At 45.0% G+C, this 21975-nt stretch overlaps 1 protein-coding gene across 1 annotated transcript; it reads left to right on the top strand.

The window, feature by feature from the left end:
- Nucleotides 1-1603: 1603 nt before the first annotated feature.
- FKBP1A (FKBP prolyl isomerase 1A) lies at nt 1604-21045 on the top strand. Its single transcript, XM_080925416.1, has 5 exons — nt 1604-1782; nt 1855-1902; nt 16733-16845; nt 18480-18642; nt 19976-21045. The coding sequence occupies exons 1-4, from the start codon at nt 1746-1748 to the stop codon at nt 18606-18608; spliced, it is 327 nt and encodes a 108-aa protein (XP_080781542.1). The 5' UTR covers nt 1604-1745; the 3' UTR covers nt 18609-18642; nt 19976-21045.
- Nucleotides 21046-21975: the final 930 nt, after the last annotated feature.

Raw genomic sequence — 21975 nt, 5'->3', positions numbered from 1 at the left:
GAGTATGCATCAGAAGCATCTGGTTTGCTGACCCGGCTAAGGAGACAGAACATTGACTAGACTGGTTTACGTCAGCTTTCAGCAAGTCCAGGACTTTCTGGTTTTGTTTGTTTGTGGGGCTGTTTGTGGTCACCTTTGGAGCAGTTTGTAGTCCCTAGATTGGAATCTGACAGGACCAGAAACCAGATGTCACCAAAAAAAAAAAAAAAAAAAAAAGAAGACTTCATAACATAAATGTTTTTAAGGTATTTGCTGGTTGGTTTATTTGGACTTTTTTCTTTCTTTTTTTTTTTTTTTTGGTGATGCTGCAATTTGCTCAGGCAGTCCAACAAACTGAAGGTATGTGCCTCTTCAAGTGTGCACTCCCTGAGGTACAGTTCCCTAGTCCCAGAGGGCCAGAGGTAAGGATCCAGCTTCTGAATATCTAAACTTGGCTTTTAAGTCTAAAATGGAGGCAGACTGGTTCAGCTGGACATACGGTCTTTGGGGATGTAGTCCATGTCTACTTCTTTTGATACAGGGTCTCTTACTGGCCTGGAGCTCACTGAATGAGCTAGACTGACTATCCTTCCATCCTCAGCACTGGAGTTACAGGTCTGCACCAATAACCCTGCTAGTTTTATTTTATGTGAATGAGTGTTCTGCCTATGTATACATTTGTACACTGAGTGTATGATTTCTTGGAACTGGAGGCAGTTGTGAGCTGCCATGTGGGTGTGGGAATTGAACTCAGGAAGAGTAACCAGTGCTTTTAACATCTGAGCCATCTTTCAGCCCATTTAGTTGTTGTTTGTTTGTTTGTTTTTTTTAAGTTTATGTATGTGAGTACACCACTGTTATCTTCAGACACGCCAAAACAGGACATCGGATCCCATTACAGATGGTTGTGAGTCACCATGTGGTTGCTGGGAACTGAACTCAGGACCTCTGGGAGAGCAGTCAGTGCTCTTAACTGCTGAACCATCTCTCCAACCCAAGTTTTTATTCTTTAAATTACCGAAGGCATTCAAGCAAAACTTAAAGAGCCCCATTAGAAGCTTGTGTGAGAAGGGAATTCAAGTTTTCGAGTGGACAGATATATATACTTTTTTCTTTCTTTTTTAGACAGGGTTTCTCTTTCCTGGCTGCTCTGGAACTTTCTCTGTACACCAGGCCTGTCTCTGCCTCCCGAGCGCAGGGATTAAAGTCGTGCGCCACCACTCCCCGCTACATATGCGTATTCGGGGGTGGGAGGAGTGGGCTTTCACGCAGGATAGTGTTAATACTGACTCTCCCAATAAGGAGCTCGGAACCTAGGGCCACTTACAGACGTTTCCTTTGTCCCACAGGTGCAAGGCCTACTCACAACGATCGTCTTTACAGGACAACTGGTTAGATGTGTGCAAGAGTAAAACATCTCTAAGTGAGCTCGTCAGTAGCTGGTGGAGCCGTTATTGCGGCGACTACGAGGCGGAGAAACGCAGAGGAAAGCCGGGAGTAGCCAACAGGACGCGCCTTCCGCCGCAGCTGCATCCGGGGGTCTGTGGCCTCCGGACTTCCGGTCCCTCCGCCCAGCTGCCCCGCTTCAAGGGCTGTGAGCGCCTCGCGCGAGTAGGGCGGGGCGTGCCGTGCGGTGCGGTGCGCTTGCGCAGGAGACACAAGAGGGACGAAGCCGAACCTCTGAACCGCCGCCAGGTCCGCTCCGGCTCCACGCCGCCCGTCGCACTCCACCCGCGTCCTTCTCCTCCGCCAACACCGCCGCCGCCATGGGAGTGCAGGTGGAGACCATCTCTCCTGGAGACGGTGAGTAGACACCCGCCGCCCGCTCCCCCGCTGCGGCTCGCAGCCACTCACCTGCAGTCTGTCTCTCCTCAGGGCGCACCTTCCCGAAGCGCGGCCAGACCTGCGTGGTGCACTACACGGGTGAGTTGGACCGGCCGGGTGGGGCCGGGCGGGAGGGGCCGTGGCTGGGAGTCGGGGCGTGGTGGCCGCGTGGCCCGCGGCCGAGGCCTGGGCGGTGGCCATGCCCCGGGGGACAGGCTGGGCCCGCGGCGCCGAGCGGGACTTCGGGTTGGCGCAGCCTCGTACACCGTGAACGGTGCGCGGCCCCGGCTGCCGCAGGGAGCCTACGGTCCAACCGTAGAAACTGAGGCTGAGCGAACTCATCGCCTGGCGGAGGTCACGCGCTCCGGGCCAGGGACCCTTCTGGAAGATTTAGACCGTTTCCAAGCCCTGGTGGCATGGTGCCTTCCCTGTGCTTTGGGATTCTCCCTTCAGTAGTTAAGGGAAGAGAATTTCTAGTCTGCCCAGCCACCCTTTCCCAGGGGAACCCTTGAATTCACCTTTCTGGGGCGGGTGGGAAACGACCCACTTGGTACGTCATTATTGTGGCTTCACGTGCCCCTTCGGAAATTGATATTGCAATGTCTATTTCTCTTTGACCCACTTGAAAATCTCAGCCTCCATGGTGGTGACTACCAGACCAAAGGATGTATACCATGTCATTCCTCTTTTCCCTTTCTGAGAGAAGAGACTTCTCAACCCCATTTTTAAAGATAAAGGATACTGGGGGGCTCGTGAATGCATTTCACAGTAACTAAACCAAAGGAAAATTTAAAGACGCGCACATCCAGCCAGAATTCAAGCATCAAGACCATCAAGACTGCTGGCCCTGGGACCATCTTTTACTCCATGCCCTTACAAGGTCTTCCTGGGTTGGGGAGGGGGAGGGGTAGCTGACTGACTTCATAGCTAGGCTGAGTGGTGTAGCCACTGCTGATATGAATCGACTTCCCTCCCCTCCCCCTCCTTCCCTTTCCCACCCTTTCCTTTGTCCCCCTCCCCATCCTTCCTCTGTTTCTTCTGCTTCTCCCCACTCTCCTCCACTGTCACCACCCCCACCTTTTTTTCTGGCTGATCTGGCCAAGCTGTTCTGGCTCAAGTTGCCTTCTCTCCTTAATCAGGGGAGGATCCTGCTCTTGAGGGAAATGACTTACTGGGAAGGGAGACAAGGCAGCGCACATCCTCCTCTCTATGCCCCTGATTTCTATGGCTTCTTGAGTAACGCAGCGGGCAGGAGTTAAGGACTAGGACCTTTAAAAAGCTGCCGATGGACGGAATATAGAAATATATCTTTGGTGAGGTCCAAATCAAAGCAGCTGTTGTGATAGGACCACAGTCAGCACCACAGTCTGGGAGGGTTAGTAGAGGGACAACATCAGTTTAGTCATCTTTGATAGCAAGTTGAAAAAGAATACTTTTTTTTTTTTTTTAAGTACATGTGTTTAAGGCAGTTTTAATAGAATTCTTCATGTGACCTCCCCCAGCCATAAAATTATTTTTGTGCTGGTTAATTTTGCTACCGTTGTGAATCATAGTGTAAATACCTGTGTTTCAATGGTCTAGGGAACCCCGGTGAAAGGGTCGTTGGACCCCCACCACCACCATGGAGCTGCAACCCTCACAGGTTGAAAATGTGGGCCAGTGGAAAGTTTCCTGACTTCCCACAGTCCTTTTTACCTTTGTTTGTGACAGCCACACTTTGGTGCCTAGTGACATCTTTCTGTGTCCAAAACTGCCCCCATCCTTGCCTAGCCTATGTTTCACTGCTGCTGAAAAGCAGGTACTGGCGTGTAAGCAGAAACAGTTTGCTGTGCTTCTTGGTGAACTGTCCCTATAGAGTGTCTGGAGCCTTTTCCTTAAAATAAAAAATAAAACCCAGATGACTGGGGAACCCAGAACTCCTAATGCCTCTTCAAGTCTGTTCTCCATGGGGGCGGCACCCACCCACACGTTCGTTCCCAGAACAACAACAGGACCCTGGCACGAATTAGAACAAAAGCTTTTTTTAATTTCATTTTGATAAACTCCACAAAGACGCCTTAGTGAGGAGCCAGCTGTGCCTCACGATCACAGAATAGGCTGTTCTGAGGGCGGTTGGCTTTGTTCCCGAGAGTCTTTGCCACCAGCCTCCCAGGAAGAACCTGTTTGAGACCTGTGGGGGCGTGAGAGAAGGGGGTAGATGTGCTGTGAATTCACTTCCGCAGCATTAAGGCTTTTAAGTAGCTGGGAATAGATTATCTCAAAGGGATTGTGATGAGAAGAACATTGTCTTTAAGATTGGAGGAAGAGGGTCTTCAAAGGTGGGAAGCCAGTGGAGTCCCAAGAAGGGTGGAGAGAGCCCCTTATCTCTTATGTCTGTTTTTCTCTCTGTTCAAGATCTGTGCTTCTGGGTGGTGGATGGTTGAAGCCTTCATGCCCTTGCTCAGTTTTTCTGTTTCCTTTTGGATGTCTGGCTCAGGTTGTTTGCCTAAGTGACTGAGAGGAAGGATATGAATGACTGAAGGCTTCTTGGATTGGGTTAATAACTCTTGCTCATGTGATTTTTAGCCAAGTGTCCATTTCTGCTATTTAGACTGGGTCCAGAGAAACAGCAAAGGATGTGAGGTGACCAGCCTCTCAGCCCCAAACCCTGCATGCCAGGGATGAGCCCTAGGACCTGACAGGTACTAGCTAAATATTTCAACTCTGAGCTCCATCTCCAAACCACAACCTTAAGGATCTTTTAGATGCCATTCATGACTGACTTTGTGCCACGGGTAAGCCTTTCTCTGGTGCTCCCATGACCTCTGCCAGAGCCCAGCATGAGTGCAGGCTTGAACTGAGTGCCACTGAGACATGAGGGAGGAGGTGGGATGGCAAGCCATATCCTTGAAGGCTGAGTAGTTTTGCACAGCCCCTCCCTCCCTGCCTCGTGGCTGCCGTGAAGCTTATCTGAGTGCTTGCTATTGTGAGAGCAGTCTCAAGTGGACTGAAAGAATTTCTTTCTTCATCCTCCTAAAATATAACTAGACATCTTCCCCTTGGGATCAAGCTTAACACTTTCAGCCTCTTGGTGTTTGATGGAGAAGCCAAGAGTCCCTTGGCATCATCTCCAGTCTGCCTAGGGCTCTCAAAGCTCCCAGGCCAGATCTGGCCCATTACTTCTAATTTTTATTTAGTTTTCTTCTTTCTTCTTTGCTTTATTTTAGTCATTCCTCTCCCAGCTGTTTCTTAGTTGGTGACCTGATGTCTGGAGGGAAGCTCTTTTAAGAAATGCCCCAGGTGATGCTTTTCTAGTGTGTAGTGTCTGTTACAAAACAGGCTGGAGCTGTCTGGGTATTGTTTTTGTTTTTTCCCTTGGTGCAATAACAAACCAGCCACAAGTAGCTAGTAAGCTAACGAGAAAGACCTGATCTAGTAGGGTTTAACTTAAGAGGGGGACCAGTATGATAGTGTGACATGTCAGATAGTGAGAGACACAATGGAGAGAGTAAAACAGAGGGATGGGGAAGGAGTTTGCTTTTAATGGAGACAGTTGGGAAAGTCCTGATGAGTGACACCCACCTCCAGCATCACACACAGCGAGTTTGGTAGTGGGCTTCGTGGCCATCTGGAGGAAGAGTTCTTATGCAAGGCCTAGGAACTGGAGTGTGATTGTGTGAAGGAGTAGTAGGCAGTGGGGTTAAGGGAACTTGGTATGTTGCCATAAGAACACTCTTCCTGAGTCTGGAGAACATGTCTTAAGCTGACATGATTTTACCCTTCTCTCTCTGGAGGATATATAGCACCTAGCTGTATCCCAAGTGTGAGGGTGTTCCAACCTAGGCCACTGGCAAGTAATAAATGCTGTTAGGCATGCTCCTCAAAGGATGGGGGTTCAGGAGCAGTAGCACCTTGTGAGCAGAGAGACATGGGGCAGCTATGGGACTGTTTGAACTGTATTTAGATCTTTACACTCCATGTACCAGGCAATGGAACTCTTATCCCTTGTGTCTAGAGTGGGAACAAGGTTGGGCTGTGGTCTTCTTGACACTGAAACTCTTCAGAGTGGTCAGACTTGGATACTTAAGACTAAAGTGTTCAGAAGCCAGTGTGGTGCCTCATGCCTTTAATTCCAGCACTCAGAAGCTGAGCAGCTGTACCATATGAATTTGAGGGCAGCCTGGTCTACCTAACAAGTTCTAGGTTTTACATGGTGAAACCCTTTTTCAAACGCAAAAAGATTGACATGGTTGGCCCCAGCCAGGTCAACTTCCTGTTTGACAGGTGGGGAAATTGGTATGCAGAAAAGATGGAGTGGAGCAAGTGCCCTTACCTCAGGGTATGTGTATGAGGAAGCTCCCCTGTGTGAGAGTAGTGCAGCTGGTCTGAACTACCTTAGCTGTGTGAACAGGTTAGGGGTCGGTTCTATTGCTAAATTTCCTTAGCTTGGTAGGATGTTGGCACCATGATGAGGATCTGGCTGTGGAAGGGTTGCCTTCCTATAGCATTGTGAGTTCCGAATCAATAACACAAGTGTTGTGGTCTTCCTCTTACAGGTAAAGGCAGGAGAAACGCTTGTCTTATCCCCAAAGAATGTGCGGGTGCCACTATTCCTGGAGAGCTTCTTAAAAGTGAAAACAGCAATGTGTGTGAAGTGCTACTGCTTTGGCACAGGTTGCCATTTTGTTATATGCACTGTTACTATCCATTTCTGAACACATCTGTAGTTTAGTGACCTATAACCATAGGGCCATCTTTGTTTCCCAAGACAGGGTGTCACTGTGTAGCTCTGTCTGTCCTGGAACTCACCATGTAAACCCAGCTGGCCTTGAACTCACAGAGATCTGCCTGCCTCTGCCTCCCATGAACTAGGGTTAAAGGCACGTGTTTCTAAACCCACCTTAGCTAGGCTGTATTAACTTGAAATATCCTGGTATCTCACCTGATGTGAGGGTATTTTCCTGCTTGTTGCATCCAAGACGATGTAAAATGATCTGGTCCTGTCCCAAACCAAACTCTGTGAAATCACCAGTTTCCAAAGCAGGTTTTACAGCTTTGCTTTTTTTGAGGTTCACTCACTGTAGTGGGATGCTCTGTGTGCCTCTAAATGCACCTTCTGTCCCAAGAACACCAACCACTCAAGTTGTTTTCTTGAACTCAAGAGTTTCTAAGTACTTTAAGAAACCCCAGCTTTCTAAGTAATAACACTTTACCTCCACACCCACGTTTCTGGTACTGTAGGAAGGGTTTCTGTTTTCTTCAGTCTTAAAAGAGAAAGTACTTAAGCCTCTTTTCAGACTTTGTCTCTTTTCTCCTTGTACCCTTCCATCTATTATTCAGGAGGTGGGAAGAAATCCCTGTGGCTGGCACCTGTAAGCTAGAGCTTTCTGGAAGCAGTGGCCTCTTGTTTTGGGTATCAGTGCCTCAGGCAGGCAAGAGGAAAGAATTATCCAACTGTACATATGCCTAGAATTAGAAGGTATCTTTGGTTTCTCTATATGAACTCATGTCTGTGTGCGAGGTAATGTATTGGGCACCAAGAATTTAAGAATGGAAGAGAACACAATTCCTACCCTTGTAGATTTTTAGCTGTAGTGGAAAAGGCATAATTAATGTAGTTATGCAAAAATGTATTAGGATTAAGGAGAGAGACAAGAATAAAGAATAGGTCAAAATTTTAAATGGCAAAGGCCCCAGCAAGAAAGTGAGAGTAATGTAGCTGAAGGAGTTAGGAGATTGATGTTCAGGGCTGCTTGAGTAAGACTGTGGGTAGCGCAGAAGCAAGTACAGAAGTAGGGTGTACATGATGTGAATGTAGACTACAGTGCTCTTGGCGCAGACAAGTGGAGGAAGGGGCAGCAAGATCAGAGATGGCAGCTCTTGGGCGCTGCTTTTACAGAGTTTAGTCTTGAAAGAGATGGCGAGTCATGGGAGGGCTTAAAGCAAGGGTCTGTTTGTATTGTCTAAAAGGCTCTGTGGCTGCTCTTGTTAGGTTTATGCTGGAGGGAGAGCAAGAGCAGAAGCCAGGGAAGGGGATGAGCCATTTGGGAGGAGTACATCCTAGAGTAACACATACCCACAAGGGAAGAATTAACTGTTTTTCATATTGTTGCACAGCTCCTCCCATTGTGGGTCCTGACTTTGAAAACTTTGGGTCATAGAATCTAAAGAGATTTGGCCAAAAATAAGAAGTGTTTCTTCATGGTTGGGCATGTACTTGTACTTAGTGGACTAGGCAAGTGATGGGATAGAGTTGCTTCCTTCTTTGGCTAGGCACTTGACCTCTGGCCATACCATTCATCAAGGGTATCCTAACTGCAGGAAGGTTACACTGGGTGCAGTCATGGGAACCTAGAAGTGGACTAAGAGCTCAGACACTCGCTGAAGAGCCATTGCTTTTTCCAAACACCAGTTTTGTTTTCTCAAAATAAAGTCTTGTGAGAAGTCTAAATGCCAAGCCTTTCCAGTTCATTACTAGCAGCAGCATTTTTTTCTGTCGTTCCTGTACTGACTCTTTGTCGCAAAACTGATTTTCTAGTTCTAACCATCCTTAACTGATCTGCATGCTGTTCAATTACATCATTAGTGTAACCACCATGACTAGCTTTGGAAACATAGCTGACTACTCTCCTGTCCCCTTTGGTGAACTTAGCATGGGAATGTTGTCTTTGTAACAGAGGTTATGCAGAAGTGGGTTGGGAGGCTTCTTTGTCTGATAAAGAGGGAGGAGAAACAGGTCCATCCTGAGGCCTCTGGCAGTGCTCTCACCTGGGAAAGTCTCACCTGGTTTCAGTTGCAAGGCTGCAAGCTGACATGACTTTGGGCAGCTCCCCTTCCATTCAACAGCTGCTCTGGTTGCAGTTAGGAAACTAATCTTGATTTTGGCCTTAGCAAGTTCTTCTCCCTCTCTCCCATTGGCAAGTGACAGGAATTTAGCTTTGGCTTTGTCATGTTTAGTTACTTGATCATTTTGTTTGATTTAAATATAGGGGTTTAAAGTTTTCTCCTTATAACATCCTGCATTTTGGTCAGTAAAGTGCTGCCTGTGAAAACTTCATGTAAAGATTGGTGAGTGCTGTGAATGAGTTTTCACTACTAAAGCTCAAGTCTCTTGACTCAAGTAGAGAGCATTGAGACTCTGCCTACTGAAAAGCAAGGTGCCAGAAATAATCTGACATGATAATCAGTGGTCGTCATGGCTTTGACCTTGGCCCTCACTGTTTCTGTGGCCTGAGCCAAGCACTGGAGCAGAGTCTACAGCACCTAGTGCTGTGCTTACCACGTGCTGCCTTGTGTCTCTTCCTTTGCCAGTTAGTCATGAATAAGAGCACACTCCAGAACTGGGCATGACTGATAGATACTTGCCTGGCTTGCTATTGCTAAAATCCTTCTCCCCTGCAAGGATTTGAGCCTGAGTCCCCCAAGTGAGAAGCTGCATGGGGTAGAGGAGGTATGGACTGTGTGCAGAGGGAGGGAGCCTTTACTCCTCTTGTGCTTTTCACTGGACTCCCCCTTTCTTCCTAGTTTCTCACTGATTGAATACTTAAAGGATCTGGAAAGTAAATCCCTCAGCTGCTGCTTGCCATATAGGGAAGATGGTCTAAATATGGAAGCCTTCTGCTTATCCTGTCCTGTTGGTCCATAAGTCAGGCAGGAGGAGCCAGGCGTTGGGCCAAATGCCACTGGGACGTAGGACAGAGTCCAGGTCTGTGGTCTTGATCTTCATTTGGCCTTCAGTACCATGACTTATGGCTGGAAACAGAGACTCTCCAGCTCTGCAGACAGCTCAGTCATGAGGTGGAGTTTGTGTCTAATCAGAAAGGAAAGTGGCCACATTGCCAGCAAATAAAGTGTGCTGGCCTTGAGAGCAGAAAGCTTGCTGTATGTGAACATGAGCCTAAGTTGCCCTCTCCCAGATGAGTCTGCTTTTCCTCTAGGGTATTTTGGGGGTAACTTGGCAGGTGGCTTCACCATTCAAGAGCTCCAGGTGCTTAGGAGTTGAAAGGGATGGGACACCACTGAGACTCGACCTGTTCCCTTTTCTTTGTCCTACTTCCATTGCCTGTGTGGAGCAGGAACTGAGCATATGCAGGGGGTTAGTGAGTGTCACTACCTACTTTTTTCTTCTGTCTTTGAAGGCAGGGTCTTATTTTGTTGATCTGAGTGACCTTAGAATGATCTCTCCCAGCCTTCAATATAGAGAGGCACCTCCATGATCTTTTCCTTGTTAACGTTTTGTTAAGGTTCAGTTGTCAGACAGTAAAAGTTACATGTTTAAAAGTGTTCAGTTTTAACTGCATGCAGTGGCTTATACTTAGAATCTTAGCAACCTGGAGATGGAAGCAGGGGGATTATGGGTATGTACTAAATAGTGAAACACTGAAAGACCACAACAGTGTACAATTTCTTGGGCCCTGATAAATAATCCCTGTGAAGCTCCCATCTGTAGCCTTCTCTAGATGCTACTGTGCTTTCTTGGAGCTTAGTTTGCTAGATGTTTGTTTGTCTGTTTCTTGTTTTGGTTTTGAGGATTTTGTTGTTGTTTTGGAGGGTTTTTGTTTTGTTTTGAGCCAAAGTCTCTAGTCCAGGAACTTGCTGTGTAGACCAGGCTCACCTGGAACACAAAGAGATCTTCCTGCACCTGGCCCCTGGAGTGCTGGGATAAAAGATGAACACCTGTATGCCTGACTAGTTTGTTATTTTGACACTACTCATAAATGTTAACTACTCGGTGTAAGTATTTCAAGATTCTTCTGACTTGTCTATATAGATAATTTGTTCCTTTTTGTTGCTGAGTAGTTTCTGTGTATGAGTTATGTGTTCATTCACTATTTGGTAGGTGGTTGGGTTGGTTCTTAAGATTGTTAAAAATTGCTCTAAACATTGTGTATGATGTAGACTGTCTAAGATGATACTGAAATGTAGGATGGCTGGACCATATGGGGCACAAGTGCTCACACTTGAGTCCTTCCAGAGTAATTGGCTCTGTTGTGCATTCCACAATGTTCTCCCTATACTTTATGTAGCCGGTCTTTTAGTTGTTCACTTTAATCAGAAATGTTCTTCCTGATGATTTTAATTTGCATTTTGTGATGATTAAAGATGTTGAACATCTTTTCATATCTCACTTGCCATCTGTGTACACGTGTTTCAGTGAAGTATAGGTTCAAAGCTTTGTCTTATTTAATTGGCTCTTTTCTTACTCAGTTTCAGTAATCTACTGTATAACTCATTCTGAATCTGTTTTGTAGCTCAGCTTAGCCTTTGAACTTGACAGTCATACTTTCTCATTATCTTTTGTTGGTTTTGCTGTTCTTTGTTCTGTTTTTGGTTGTTTGTGGGTTTGTTTGTTTTGTTTTGTTTTTGAGACAGGATTTCTCTGTAGCCCTGGCTGTCCTGGAACTCACTTTGTAGACCAGGCTGGCCTCAAATTCAGAGAGATCCACCTGTCTCTGTCTTCCAGTTGCTGGGATTAAAGTCATGTGCTAACATATACCTTATGGTAGTTCTTTATACACTCTTAAGTAATATAAAGTTGTCTTGTCTTTTCTAAAAATAAATTTTTGTTTTATTTGTTTGTTTGAGATAGTTTTTCTCAGTACAACCTGGCTGGCCTAGAACTCACTCTGTAGTCTTGGATGGCCTGGATCTCCCAGAGATCTACCTGCCTTTGTCTCACAGTGCTGGGATTAAAGGCATGTGCCATCGTTATCTGGCTAAAATAATTTTAAGTAGATTTCAGTGTCTAGTTTTTTTCTTTTTGATGACTTGTGCTTCTTGATCCTATACCTAAGAATTTTTTGCCTAGTCTAAAATTGCAAGGATTTCTTTGCCCATGTATTCTTCTAAAGAATTATGTAGGCTTAGCATTTACATTTAGGCCCATGGTCCATTTTGAAGTAACATTTGAGGGCTGGAGAGATGATGGCTCAGGACTTTTGACTCCCCATATAAAAGCTGGGCATGATAGCACATAACCCTCAATGAGGTAGAAGGTCAAGACAGAGTCTTTGGAAGCTTGCTGGCCAGCTAGCATGGAGTATGAAATAGTGAATAAGAACTGCCTTAAACAAGGTGGGAGGTGAGAGAGGAGTAATAGCTAAAGTTGTCCTTTGACCTCCATCTATGTATTATAACACTCACATAAACACACGCATGATTTAAAGTAATGTTTGATACAGTGTGAATATGAATCCCAATTTTCTAACTTCTATGTATGTTGACTCTTGCTGCCTGTTCCTGCCTCAGGAAACTCCTAGTGATGTGAGCTGGAGCCATTGGAGGATGGCCTTGCCTGTTTCCCAGCTTTCAGAGATTACTGTGTCTAATGTCGTAAATCCATTGTTTCATTGAGGTCATTTCTTAGTTATTGTGGAGAGATGGGTAGTTTGGTTGTTGGCTATTCAGAGACACTTTTGTCCATTTTCCTCTATCTTGGTGGATAACAAATTCTATCTAGCTGTTTTCCATCTGCTTTTCTTTTGTTCTGCCATCAAAGCTGAGTAGCATAATTCTCAGAAAGCTGCATGCGCGCTCAGGCCTGCCTTTCAACATTTATTTTCCTCTGCATCTCTTCCTTCTAGAACCTCATTACCCACTGTGACACCCACTCAACTAACTACCCTAGGGATATTTAGGAACACTGGCTGCTCTTCTAGAGGTCCTGAGTTTAGTTTCCAGCAACCACATGGCAGCTCCTAACTATAATGGGAGTGATGCCTTCCTCTGGTATACATACATACATGTAGTCAAAGCACCTTTATACATTAAGTAAATAATTAAATACAACTTCAGAAAAAATTCAGTTATGGGGGAAAAACATCTTGAACTCCAAAAGAATACCTCCTACTCTCATTTCTTCCTGGGAAGATAAAATACATTGACAAGAAATGACTATGGTCTGAAGCTCCAGAGCGAGACTCAAGTCCTCTTTAGACAACAGCTCATGGGAAATAGTGTAAGAGAAAAAGGCAGTGATCCTGTTTCCTGAGCTAATAGAGCCTTTGCCTCCTCCATGTCCCATATGAGTTTAAGATAAGGAAGTTAGACATTCCTCACTGCAGGTAGAAGTGCCCTCTGAGCTTCCTGCCTGTTGTTAGTCAATTGAGGTAACAGGCAAAACAGCACCCGTGCCTGCACACGCAGGAGGCAGCTTTCTCCTGCCTGTGGGAGTGAAGAGCTGCAGAGCATATTGTACATTTTCATTGTAATTAGACCGTCCTGCTCAGGTCAGAGCCATGTTCAGATTTGACAAAAAAGAATATGATTCTTTGGGGATTGCTTTATTTCTTAAACTGTTTATTACTTAAACTTTATAACCCATTAAAGTATTGTGAAATTTATTTAGTACATTCCTAATTAGTTTCTTTTGGAAAATGAGTAGTAGTTACTCCTAAGTATTGCTCTCGTGTGCTTTGATTGTTTGTGCATGTATAGTGTAGGTGTGTATCAGGGAAGCACTTTTGGCCCTCCTGTTCCATTCACTTACTCCTTGTAGAAGTGCTACACTGGGGCTGAGTAGATCCACCGAAGGTTTGTCACACACAGGTTCTGCTCGGCCATAAGTATCCACAAGAAGGCAAAGCATGCTTCCCTACCCTCCTTTGGAGATTTTCCTGAAATGGACACAGGTGAAAGGCTAAGAGAGCTTTGTGAAGGAAGGTTTCTTACAAGCGGAAGGATGTCTGCTAAAGCAAGCATGTGAAAAGGGCACATGATGAAGGAATTTTGCTAATGACACACATATTATCCACCTTATATTGTGTAGTTGTGCTCCATTTGTTGGGACTCCATAGAGAGGGACACACCAAAAAAACTTCTGGTGGGGTGTTGCAGCTTTTGCTCCTTTTGCAAACTGGGGCTGATGAGCACAGTGATGTCAGCTGAGACAGACCCACATGGAGGACATGTGATGTTTAGAGGGAGTATAAAAAGACTGTACAGTGACAGAGGCTAAGCTTGGCTTATTTATAGAGCTTGTTGGTCTCACATCTTCACTGGTTCCCACCTGCTAAGAGTGACGTAGCAAAGACTTTCTGACATTCTTATTGGCCCTGATCCCTCCTACTGTTTTGCGCTGAGGCTGGGGCCTGGCTATAGTATGTGATGGTGCCACCGCTACTGATTCATAGTCACCGTCCCAATCCTACAGAGTTAGACTGCTGATATATCCAGAGTGTTTACAAGTAGATTGAGCTGTCCATTGGCCTGTGAGCTGATGTATCAATTTCCAGACCACACAGATGGGAGTTACTCCAAAGAATCATTTCTAAAGAGGTCCACTTTCCCTGTATCCTTTTTTCCTCACTACCTATGGTGGGTGGTGGACTAACAGGGAGGTTAAAACATTTAAGAACCATCATTAAAAAATAGACATTAAAAAAATTAAAGTTACACTGGCCTGTACGTTTGGTCTACACCATCTATAACTGGCATAGAGAGGCTTAGATTGAGTAGTCTGTCTTTCAGGCTGGGCTTAGCACTCCTAGGATATTGATAGCCTTGGTTCAGATGCTTCTCTGGTCATGGTTTTCACAGACTATTTAATTTAATTCATTCATTCATTTTGGAGACTTTCTTTATGTATCCCTGGTTGTCCTTGAACTCTGTATATTAGGATTAGTCTGTCTCTGCCTCTTAGTGCTAGATTAATGGCATGTACCACCACACCCGGCTCAGGGTTTTTCAAAAGAAATTATGTGTATGAGTGTTTTTAACATATGTGTATGTACCATGTGTATGTCTGGGTGTCCGTGGAGATCAGAAGGCTTCAGATTTCTAGAAATGGAGTTGCAAACTGTTGTGAGCCACTAAGTGGGTGCTGGGAATAGAAACCAGGTCCTCTGGAAGAACAGCCAGTGAGTGAGTGTTCTTCCTCACTGAACCATCATTCCAGCTTCTTTTATCTGGATTTTTTACTCAGCACGTTCTTTCAGACAGTTAAGCTTAAAGGCAAGGGACTACTCTTTTGTCTTGGGTCCTAACTTAGGGTCTGCTCAGAAGAGCCCAGACCAGGAAAAGCATTTCTAGTTATCAGTCATCCTTAATGGTTCACAGGTCCTCCTGTTCATTGGCTCTGACCTTGGGTAAGCTGCAGAGCCTTACAGTAGGTTTTCTTATTTCTGTTAAAGCAGTTCCAGAAGCAGAATGGAACGGCTTGAACATGTCCAAGGAAAGGATCCTGAGAATCTTGGCATCTTTCCCTAACTTTGGGTCCAGTTAGGTGGCTCCTGTAACAGGAGTTGTGCTGGCAGTGGGCATGTGTATAGTAGTATTGTGGTCTAGGGACTGGTTACGGATAGAGAGACCATTCATGTCTGTTGCTTGTCCATTCTTTTATCAGGAAGTGATTGTATTCTAGTAAAAGCAAATTAAATGTAGGGTTCCATACCCTGTTTTTCACAATTTGGAACAGGGTAACTCCTGTTTTCCTCTTGTTCTTCATCTCCAGTCTTCCAGGCTGTGTGAGGTGTATTTTGCCCAGGATATTGGTCTTCACCTTGCTCAGGACAGCAGCCTCCACTATTTCCTATTTGGTCAAAGTCTAGAAGTCTAGCAACTGTAATAACACTCAGTTCATCTGTTTCCACAGTCTACTGAATAGGGCTGGCATTGTTTTTTAGGTTAGGATATTTTTTTCCCAGTGTTTTCCACTTTTATAAACTAATACACAGGCACAGGAGAATTTTTTTTAATTGATCTTCAAACCCTATTGTGTTGCATATTAGTTCTGGGCCCACCACAAGTCCCCTCCAGTCTGGGTTGCATTTGAGAGAGAGAGAGCTTTCCAGAGCTCAGGATCCTTTACTTCAGTTGGCTGACAATGGTTTTCGGAGAAATCCATGCAGGGATGTTTTTGAAAAGGGAGCTGTAGATGTCTGCCTCAGATGCCTAACTCCTCTTTTCTCACGGTGCTCAGCCTTTGCGATCGCCACTGCTGGAGTTCCCTTTTATTGTGGTTTGCTTGACCCTTGGGAAAGCAGTCCAGTAAAAGGAACATGGTGTGAGGGGTTTTGTCTCATTTTGCCACTTGAGCAAATTACTTCACTTCTTGCCAGAGGTTTATCTGTGAAATGGGATGTGCTGTGAAAACAGGAGCTTCAGCAGTGGGTTGAATGCTAGCATGTTGCAGTTCCTGTACATATCCAAGTTATTTACTACTTTCTCAGGAAAACTGGCAACTCAAACGCTAGCCCATGCTCAGATTCCTGTTTGGTTGTTTTTGTTGGGGTTTTTGTTCTTTTAAGATTTTGTTTATTGTATGTATATAAGTACACTGTAGCTGTCTTCAGACACACCATAAGAGGGCATCAGATCTCATTACAGATAGTTGTGAGCCACCATGTGTTTGGTGGGATTTGAACTTAGGACCTCTCTGGAAGAGCAGTCTGTGCTCTTAACCGCTGAGCCATCTCTCCAGCCCCAGGTTCCTGTTTTTTAAAATAAGATAGCACCAGAGGGCTTGGTAAAGCTGTTCTGTTGTCTCTTTCCCCATGATGCTGAGAGGATTTCCCTCCCTAGTTGAGGACTGTCACCCACCATGGAGAGCAGCAGTGTATATAGCCACAGCCAGCCGTGGAGCAGGGTGGAGAACATGCTGTGTGCTTGTTACATGTGTCCTGTGGCAAAGTTGGGGTGACTGCCTCTTGCATAGGAGGACCTTAGGCAAGGAAACCACATTACTAATGGAGAGGTCCATGGTGCTATGCTCTGCAGAGCAAGGCAGTAGCTGTGCCTCCGAGTAAGATAACAGATTGCATGGCATCAGGTCATCTGCATAGCTGCCCAGTAAGGCCGTAGGAAATCCTCCTGAGGTGGCTCAGTTCTCAGGATGAAATGCCTGACCAGGCATACTGACCCTGCTGTGGTGATGGGGCCTGTGCCACTGCTTTCTGAACTGCTTCGTGCCATTTCTCTTGGTTGTTCATATTACAACTGTACTTTCTTACAGGGATGCTTGAAGATGGAAAAAAATTTGACTCCTCTCGGGACAGAAACAAGCCTTTTAAGTTTACACTAGGCAAGCAGGAGGTGATCCGAGGCTGGGAAGAAGGGGTAGCCCTGGTATGTTCCTTTGTTTTCTAGTATCTGCCTAACACCCCCATAAGTAACACTCTGTGAGGGTTCACTCTTAATTTTAAAAGATGTATTACTTTTATCTGTATGCTTACCTGACTGTTTTGGGTGAGTGTCTCATGCCCTCAGAGGTCAAAAGAGGGCATTGGATTCCCTGGAACTAGAATTAGAGATGGTTATGAGCTGCCATGTGGGTGTTGGGAACTTAACTTGGGTCCTCTACAAGAGCAGCCAGTGGAAAGAGAGCCCCATTGGATTTCTTAAATTGTTTAGCACACAAATATACTTTCCTTGCCTTTAACTGGACAAGACTTCCTGAAGCTTACTTTCTTCTTTCTTCAATGTTGACATTCCATGGCTGAATATGACAAGATGCATATAGCTGAATGCTTTCCAAGGGGTATGTGTGCTACAATTCAGTTAACCAGAACCCTAATGAAGGCCATTTGAATCTTTCACAGTATGTTGGTAGCATAAAAAATACTGTGTACCTATCTTGCAGTTTTCAGTCATTATCCTTTGTGATGTCATATATAGGTTGTTAGGATATTCTAAAAGTAGAATTGTTGAGCTAATGGAAGTGGGTGTTTTGAATTTTATTAGAGAAAGCCAAGGACTTGAGTCAGCTATGGTAGTTTGTATTTATAATCTCAGTACTTCGGAGGCTGAAGCTGGGGTATCTCCCAAGAGTTGAAGTCTGCTTTGGCTGCATAGTAAATTCCATGTTAGTGAGAGCTACACTGTTAACCTTCTAAAGATATTTTCCATTAGTTAGTATAAATGTATAAATACTATATATGAAATTTATGGTATCCTGTTCCCCAGAAAAATAAGTGGTTTTTGTTTGTTTGTTTTTGTTTTTAAGGCTTGCAATACATTTATTGGTTTATGTAATCCTTAGTTCCCAGTGAGAAGGACAAAAGACAGGCCTTGGGTATTCACGTTGCATTAGTTTCTTAATGCCTCAGAAAGAAGCGTTGTCTTTTTCTTTTTTTATAAGTGTCTCACCATAAGATTGTAAATGTAAGCTCGATGTGGTGCTTTTTAACACCTATAATCCTAACCTAATTTGAGGCAAGAATATTACTAAAAGCTTAAAGCCAGCGTATGCTACACTAAGCTATACAGTGAGATCCTGCCCCACCCTAAATCTAAATATAGAAAGTACAGAATTGTGGACTGTCCTCAGAGTGTAATCTGTGTTGATTTTTTTAAAAACTTTTTATTAAAGTGCTGTCAGCCCTCCGTGTTGAGAATTGCCACATCGATGGATTACACTAACCACAAAGGGAAAAGTTGCATCTGATAAACACTGCCTTCCCTTGTCCTAATTGTACAAATACTACAGTATGAGAGCTGTTTGTGTGACATCATTAAGTGCTGACCCTTCAGAAAGTCAAGAGGGGCTTTTAATTGCCAGTGGGTTCCATCTAAAATGACTGCCCCCAACCTAACTCCTGAGATCTTCACAGTGTGGGTGCTGCCTGCTGGGCAGTTGCAGTTACTAATGTGTCTTGGTCAACGCTATTCTGGCCAGGGACACCTAGTAACCAGCTCAGTTTGTGCAGGGATTGGAAGTATGTCCGGCTGATTTTAATCCTTGGGTGTTTGTTTTTTCACAGATGAGTGTGGGTCAGAGAGCCAAGCTGATAATCTCCCCAGACTATGCCTATGGAGCCACTGGGCACCCAGGCATCATCCCACCACATGCTACTCTTGTTTTTGATGTGGAGCTTCTAAAACTGGAATGACAGAAGTGGCCTCCTCCCTTAGCTCTGCACATGGGTAAGAGCACTTAATGCTGAAGGGCCCTAACCGCCTCTGTTGCTCCCTTGTTAGGTCCAGTGTTTAGTGAAGACAAGAACAGAAAACACTACATGTGCCTGTTCTCATTCTCTGTCTTTCTCTCTCTCTCCCCCTCCTCCTTCCTTCTCTCTCTCCCCCTCCTCCTTCTTTCTCTCCCCCTCCTCCTTCTTTCTCTCCCCCTCCTCCTTCCTTCTCTCTCTCCCCCTCCTCCTTCTTTCTCTCCCCCTCCTCCTTCTTTCCCTCCCCCTCCTTCTTCCTTCTCTCTCTTCCCTCCTCCTCCCTTCTCTCCCTCCCTCTCTTCTCTCTCTTCCCCTCCTCTTTCTCCCTCTCTTCTTCTCTCTCTCCCCCTCTTCTTCCTCCCTCTCTTCTCTCCCCCCTCCTTTTCCTTTCTATTTTCTCTACCTCTCCCTTCTTCTCCCCACCATCCCTCCCAGTGTTAATGTCAGTGTAAGAGTTGACCATTTTAAGAATACGATGGCATGTATATTGAAGGAGCTTGTAGGAATGGCAGCTATTAAAACTTTTTTATATGTAGCTTATTGAGTTGAAGTCTTTGGAACCACAGGCCAAGTTCCTAGTGCTAGCATTTTAGACTTTGAGAAATAAAAACTCTTTCTGGATTTGTTCTGCCCTGTGCTTCTAAAAGCTAGTAAGAAAAGCACCTTTACAAGAATTGTGTGTCCACTTGAGCTGCGTTAGGAAGAAGCTTTAAGATCATCAGACAGTTGTAGGGAGAAACTGTAGGAACCTGAGTTGTGTGTAGTGAAGGAAACCGGTCCTGGTCCCATTCATATGATGCAAAGTAGAACTGAAGCTTGTTCCTCCTCTTTCATTCTGAGAACAGCAAGCTCAGTATCCTAGTGGTGTGGCCTTAATCTTGTGGCTTCACCTTTACAACTGATCCAGACTTTGCTGATTGTTCTATCCCTGGAATCCCAAGGCCACAACCAGGGAGTAGGTGAGGATGCTTGTTAGAAACCTGAAGCCAGTTTGGATCCTAGTGATCACTGTGTTATCAGCAACATGGGGGGGGGGGGGGGGCAGCCTTCTCCTGTCCTTAGCATGCTAAACTTAATGTTAGGTTAACACGAGAAAAGCCGTATGAACCACAGGCTGCAAGTTGAGCACAAGAAAGTCACTTACTTGCCTGGAAACCCAGGCAATCCATTTGCTTTCTCCAGCTGTAAGAATTGGCCTGGTTCCAAAAGACCTCTCAGCTGCTCAGGACAGGATTTGGCATGCCAGGTAATATTGTGATTGTCCACACAGAGAATAGAATTGCTAGAACTTACAGGTTTTCTGTCCCCAACAGATCTGCCATGGAGGAATCTGGTACCTCCAGATGGGTGCACATGAATCCATGGGGAGCTTTCCTGATGCCCACCACTCTTTGTATAGACACCTACCCAACTGAATGTGGTCGTCACTCAGCTTTGCTTCGGACACCTCCATGTCCTCTTCCCCCTTCTGTATGTGTTTTGACCTAAACTATATGCCATAAACCTCAAGTTACTTTGTTTTGGGGTGAAGACTCAGTTTCTGTCTTTCAGATCTATCTAAGTTCCCAATGAAGTATATTGTCAAGTGTGAACAGCACAAGCAATGGGTTAACTTTAGAATAGGAATTGGTGTTGGGGGTGGGATTTTTGCAAGTATTTTTATTTTATTTTAATTTTTGGATGAAAATTTTATCTATTATATATTAAGACATTCTGCTGCTGTGCTGCAGAGCCATGGCAGATTCGAGCTGCTGTTGGGGGCTGGGTCTTTCTCCAGCGAGGGAGGTCCTGTTACACTGAAAGCCCTGCCCAAACCGAAGTGGGAAGGGAGGGAGAGAGCCTTTGCTTCCGACAGTTCTTCCATCTTTTAGAATGGCTGCCTTTTGAAGCAGGTCCCGTCACTGCTGTGTGGACACTACAACATCTGTCCCTGGGGCAGCAGGGACATCTGAAGCCTTCTTTGTGACCTGGCTTAATTTGTTTTTCATCCTATGGTTTTTCTAATGGATTTTCTGGACTTTTGTAATCTTGTAACTATCTAAGCTCCACTTCCTAAATTTTAAGAACTTCCGTGGAAAGTTTAAACCGAAGGTGCTGTTTGTAGACTCACCACGCAATGGATGCCCGGCCACGGTGACAAATCCCTGAGTGTTCTCTAAGAAATGATGCTGGTCATCACAGCTTCAGCATCTCCTGGGTTTTGATGCTTGGCTCTCTCTGCTGATCTCTGCTTCCTGGCTTTTCCTCCTCCAGTTCCTTCTCACCCTCTGCTGTCCTATGTAGTGATTTGGTGAGAGAAAGCTTTTGTCCCCTGCCCGCTGCACTACATATGTGATTCAAGTTTTATTATTGCAATAAAAGTGCTTTATGCTGGCTTTTCTCAGCTCTGTGTCATGGAGGTTACTTGCACATGCCTTATGCCCCTTTTAGCACAGAGATTGGTAGGTATATAGTGTCTGTTCTTGACAATGCAGCAGTGACCAGCCTTTCCCCCTTGGCCATGTTGGGTGTGGGGGCAGTAGGTATAATTCAGAAACCGCCTGGAGCCAGGCTGGAGAAGTCATGATCCTCCTTACATCCCTTAACTGCTCTGCTGCTCCAGACAGGTAAAGAGAAGATCCAACCTGCCTTTGGCAGGGAGTCAGCTAGAGTGTGTTACAAGCAGAGTGTGAAGGATTATGAAGGGAGGATGCAGGGATTTTGATCTTTGTCCTTTATTAGATAGGAATGCAAAAGCTGCCTTGTTATATTTTTTATCCCCCATCATGTAGGTGCCAGTAGTGTTTCTCTAACTGAGAGTTAGTTAATGCTGATCACCAGAATGCTACAAAAATAGCTTAACAAACACCTTGTAAAATTGCTCTGGAGCTGGGTTTGGAGGTGCACACCTTTAATCCTAACAACTCAGAAGACAGAGGCAGGCAGATCTCATGATTCCTAGGTCAGCCTGGTCTACTCTGGTCTACTGTATCACTGCCTGTTTTGTTTTAATGTTCTTAGTAATTTAAGATACAGAGCTTGTCAAGCATAGGAATAGTGGCAGATTTTTATTTTTTAACATTGGTGTGGAAGTCAAAGGACAGTTTGAAAAAGCTAGTTTTCCTTGTGGGTTCTTGGATGTAGCACCTTCACCAGTTATCTTGCTAGCCTGAATAATAGATTTTTAAAATACGTAAATTATTTTAATTTAGGTTTCTGGAGTGATAGCCAAGAGTTATATCTTAATTTTTCTCAAAGTTGTTTTATCAGATTTATCAAAATAAGTGTTTTGGTGACTACCCATTTAAGAGCTTTTGAAATGTCTGGTTGATAC

This window comes from Micromys minutus, assembly GCF_963924665.1.
Source record: "Micromys minutus genome assembly, chromosome: 11".
Taxonomy (NCBI): Eukaryota; Metazoa; Chordata; class Mammalia; order Rodentia; family Muridae; genus Micromys; species Micromys minutus.
Note: the sequence above shows the minus strand (reverse complement) of the source record. Positions and strands in the feature narration are given on the sequence as shown.

Excerpts from the sequence above, each read along its gene's own strand:
- FKBP1A (XM_080925416.1), top strand. The coding sequence starts at position 1,746 with ATGGGAGTGCAGGTGGAGACCATCTCTCCTGGAGACG. Across the intron at positions 1,783-1,854 it reads GACCATCTCTCCTGGAGACG|GGCGCACCTTCCCGAAGCGC; the intron begins GTGAGTAGACAC and ends GTCTCTCCTCAG. Across the intron at positions 1,903-16,732 it reads CTGCGTGGTGCACTACACGG|GGATGCTTGAAGATGGAAAA; the intron begins GTGAGTTGGACC and ends ACTTTCTTACAG.